General features: G+C 25.6%; 1 protein-coding gene across 1 annotated transcript; it reads left to right on the top strand.

Annotated features, from left to right (window-relative positions):
* The first annotated feature begins 2990 nt into the window (after positions 1 to 2990).
* LOC122858498 lies at positions 2991 to 3565 on the top strand. Its single transcript, XM_044161452.1, has 2 exons — positions 2991 to 3114; positions 3261 to 3565. The coding sequence occupies exons 1-2, from the start codon at positions 2991 to 2993 to the stop codon at positions 3563 to 3565; spliced, it is 429 nt and encodes a 142-aa protein (XP_044017387.1).
* The last annotated feature ends 250 nt before the right edge of the window (positions 3566 to 3815 follow it).

Consider the following 3815-nt stretch of genomic DNA (forward strand, 5'->3'; position numbering starts at 1 on the left):
TATATTTCGAATATTATTATTATAAATTTTATTATTTATATCGTCACATTAATGGAAAAAGGGCGTAAGTGCCATTTTTAGGAATTTTTTTTTTCTAAAAGAAAAAGGGCGTGAGTGCGAATTTATAAATTTTCGGGCTTTGCATCCAATTTTAAGGCTTAAAGAAAAAAAAAAAGTGCGTATGTTCAGGGACTTACGCCTTTCTTCCATTCTCAAAATCATTTTTAATAAAAGATGAAGATTTGTAATTATTTTTATGTTTTTCTTATTGATAATAAATTATGTATAATTATCAGTAAACAATCAATAATTTAAAAAATCCTGCCATTAAATGAATTTCAAATAAAATTGAAAGTATGCCCTTCATCTTTTATCAAAAATTATTTTGATAACGGGAAAAAAGGCGTAAATCCTTGGACATACGCTCTTTATCCTTTATCAAAGGTTGTTACGCCCATTCTCGCTTTTTTTTAAGTATTAAAATTAGATGAAAAACCCGAAAATTTATAAATTTGCACTTACACCCTTTTTCCTTTAAAATTGACGTTTTTGGCACTTACGCCCTTCATTCTTTAATGCGACGATATAATTGGTACTATCGATATTATTACTAATATTATATTGATATTATTGTTAATCATAATATTATTGGAGTTATTATTATTTATAATAATATTATTCATATATAACCATAGTATAAATAAAATAATAATTTCAAAAATATCATCGATAATAATAATATCAATATAATATTAGTAATAATAACAATAATATTATCGATTTATAATAATATCAGTGATATTAATAATATGAATAATAATATTGACAATAACATTCATATATAAATATTGATAATTATTAGTATTGATATTCAAAATATTATTATTATAGATATTATTATTGATATTAATACTATTGTGAATAATTGGTAATATTATCAAAATTATTGTTGTTATAATTATCATTTATATATATTTATAATAATTTTATTATAATTATAATAATGATTCTTTAAACCCGCGAGATAACTATTGCTTGATACGTTCAAATGAATTTTTTTCAAAAATCAATTATTTAAGTATTAAACTCAGTTGAACTGTTTAATAATATTTAAATAAATAAACAAACAAAAAGTCGCACACGCATACACACATAGAAGCTGACGCTCACTGACGCTCCGAGTTTATACGCTATATATAGTGCATGTATAATGCTTGCCGGTATAGCAGAGAATATAGTAGAAAGTATACGGGAGAGTAAACGCGAGAATAAACGCCAGAGTATACGCGAGCGCGTAACGCTAGCAGGGCCTCGAATTTTTTTGCTACCCTCCGTAAAGAAGTTTCACTTCAAAAAGTTTAATAAACTAAATAAAGATAATAAATTTACCAAAGAAAATATATTTGAGATTGAACTAACTATATGGAATGAAAAGGCAGAAAATTTCTAGGGAAAAAAAGGTGATGTGCTAGTATTAAAGGAATTGAAAATAAACGAATATAAAAAAATTAAAAATATAATGACGACTTCAGCAACAACTAAAACGTTAAATCCTGATTCAACCGAGAGAAAAAAGTAAATAGAATAAATACAATCGAACTCGACAATTTTGTAATAAATATTTAACATTGACAGGCTAAAATCATAGTACAACAAAATGAATAAAAACAGAGAGTTTAAAAGGTTAGAAGAAAGCGATTCTGGACATGGAGATGACCCATTAGAAGGAACAAGCAAAATGAATGAAAATTAAATAAATTTTATCTGTAACAATAATCATTGTAACAATAGAGAATGAAATAAATTTGTAGTCACGAATTTTAATATATATTAAAGAAGAAATTAAAATTCCTCCCGCAGGGAAGGCACAGTTGCTTCAGCATCTGTATGATCATTTTTTTTTTATTATTAAACTTTTGAAATATCTTTTTACGTCTTGAGTTATTCTATTATTGATTTTAATTTAGAAAATAAAGTCTTGAAAAAAAAAAAAATTAAGTGTTGATTCGAGGCATTTCGTGTCCATGAAAAAAGAATGTTATTATTTTTATTCAAGAATATTATTGCATGTAAGAAAACAAATTGTATATAAAATTAAGGGACTTTATTCATAAATCAAGGCGTACAAGTATTTACATCAAGACAAAAAGTGTCTAGAATTTACACAATTTTGTTTTGAATAGAACCAAATCATTTATGGAGCAAGACGACATTGTCTAAAATTTAGACAATTTTGTTGACAATGAAACCAACCATGTTATAAAGCAAGTCGCAATAGTGTCTAAAATTTAGACAATTTCGTTTTAATAAAAATCAAATTTGTTATAAAGCAAGACGCAATATTGTCTAAAATTTAGACAATTTGGTTTTCTGGGAAACAAAATCTGTTATAAGGCAAGACGTAATATTGTCTGAAATTTAGACAATTTTGTTTTACTACAAACTAAATCTGTTATAAAGCAAGACGACATTGTCTAAAATTTAGACAATATTGTTTTAATAAAACCAAGTATGTTATAAAGCAAGACGACATTGCCTAAAATTTAGACACTTTTGTTTCTTTTCAAGACAAACATATTTATTAAATAAGAAAAAAAAAAATTAATTCAATTCCTGCAATTATTTCAAATGAAGGATATTAGTCGTTTGAAATAAATTTATTTTTACTGTATTTGATGTTTCTAATACTCGAATTGAACCTAAAAAATATAAAGTCGAGGATTTTTTTCGTTTTCAAGAAGACATATTTTTTTCTTCAATCAAACCGCTTTTTGTTTCTTTCAAACGTTTTTTTTTCCTAGACAAAAATTTCTATTTTGCAGAAATTTTTTTTTACAGTGTACCAATAAAATCAAAAACTGAAAAAGATGTTACAGCAGCAATGAAATCTGTACTTGACCAAGGACGTATTCCAGAAAATTCACATGTTGACGAAGGAAAAATTTTACTACAAGGAATTTGAAGCTTTTTTGCAAAAACACAAGATTAATATGTACTCAACATACATCAATTTCAGAGCATCAATTGTTGAACGTTTCAATAGAACTCTGAAAAAACAAATGTGGGAAAAATTCACTTATCAAGGATCCTACAAGTGGTCAGGAATTTTATCGAGTCTGCAATTGAAAATTATAATAACTCAAAACACAGAATAATAAAAATGAAACCAATAGATATAAATAAAACAAATGAAAAGCAACTATTGAAAAATGTTTATGAAAATTTTAAAGTAAATCGGAACATTATAAATAAATTCAAAGTTGGTGATGAAGTTCGAATTAGTGAATATAAAAATGTTTTTGAGAAAGGATATACACCAAACGTTACAACAGAAATTTTCACAATCAAGGAAGTAAGAAATACGGATCCAGTGACTTATAAGCTTATTGATTATGAAGATCATCCAATTGAAGGAGGATTCTATGAGGAAGAATTGACAAAAGTGAAATATCCTGACATTTATTTAATTGAAAAAGTAGTGAAAAAACGTGGTAATGAATTATATGTAAAATGGTTAGGTTTCGATGACTCGCACAATAGTTGGATGAATGAATCAGACGTGTAAATAAAATATATATTATAATTTTGAAATAAATAAAAAATAATAAAAATATGTTTATTATCTTTTTATTTTATAACCCCATGGCACAGTATCAGTAGTATTTGGTAACAATTGTCTCTTATCATCTAACCAACTTAATGCTATTTTCTTTTGTGCTATAGTATTCACTTTAAGTATCTTACTTCTAATTAAATACTGAGTTTTTGTTAATAGTTCATGATCAAAAAGACATTTTTTATAATCCTCGAAAGTA

This window comes from Aphidius gifuensis, linkage group LG1 (genome assembly GCF_014905175.1).
Source record: "Aphidius gifuensis isolate YNYX2018 linkage group LG1, ASM1490517v1, whole genome shotgun sequence".
NCBI lineage: Eukaryota > Metazoa > Arthropoda > Insecta > Hymenoptera > Braconidae > Aphidius > Aphidius gifuensis.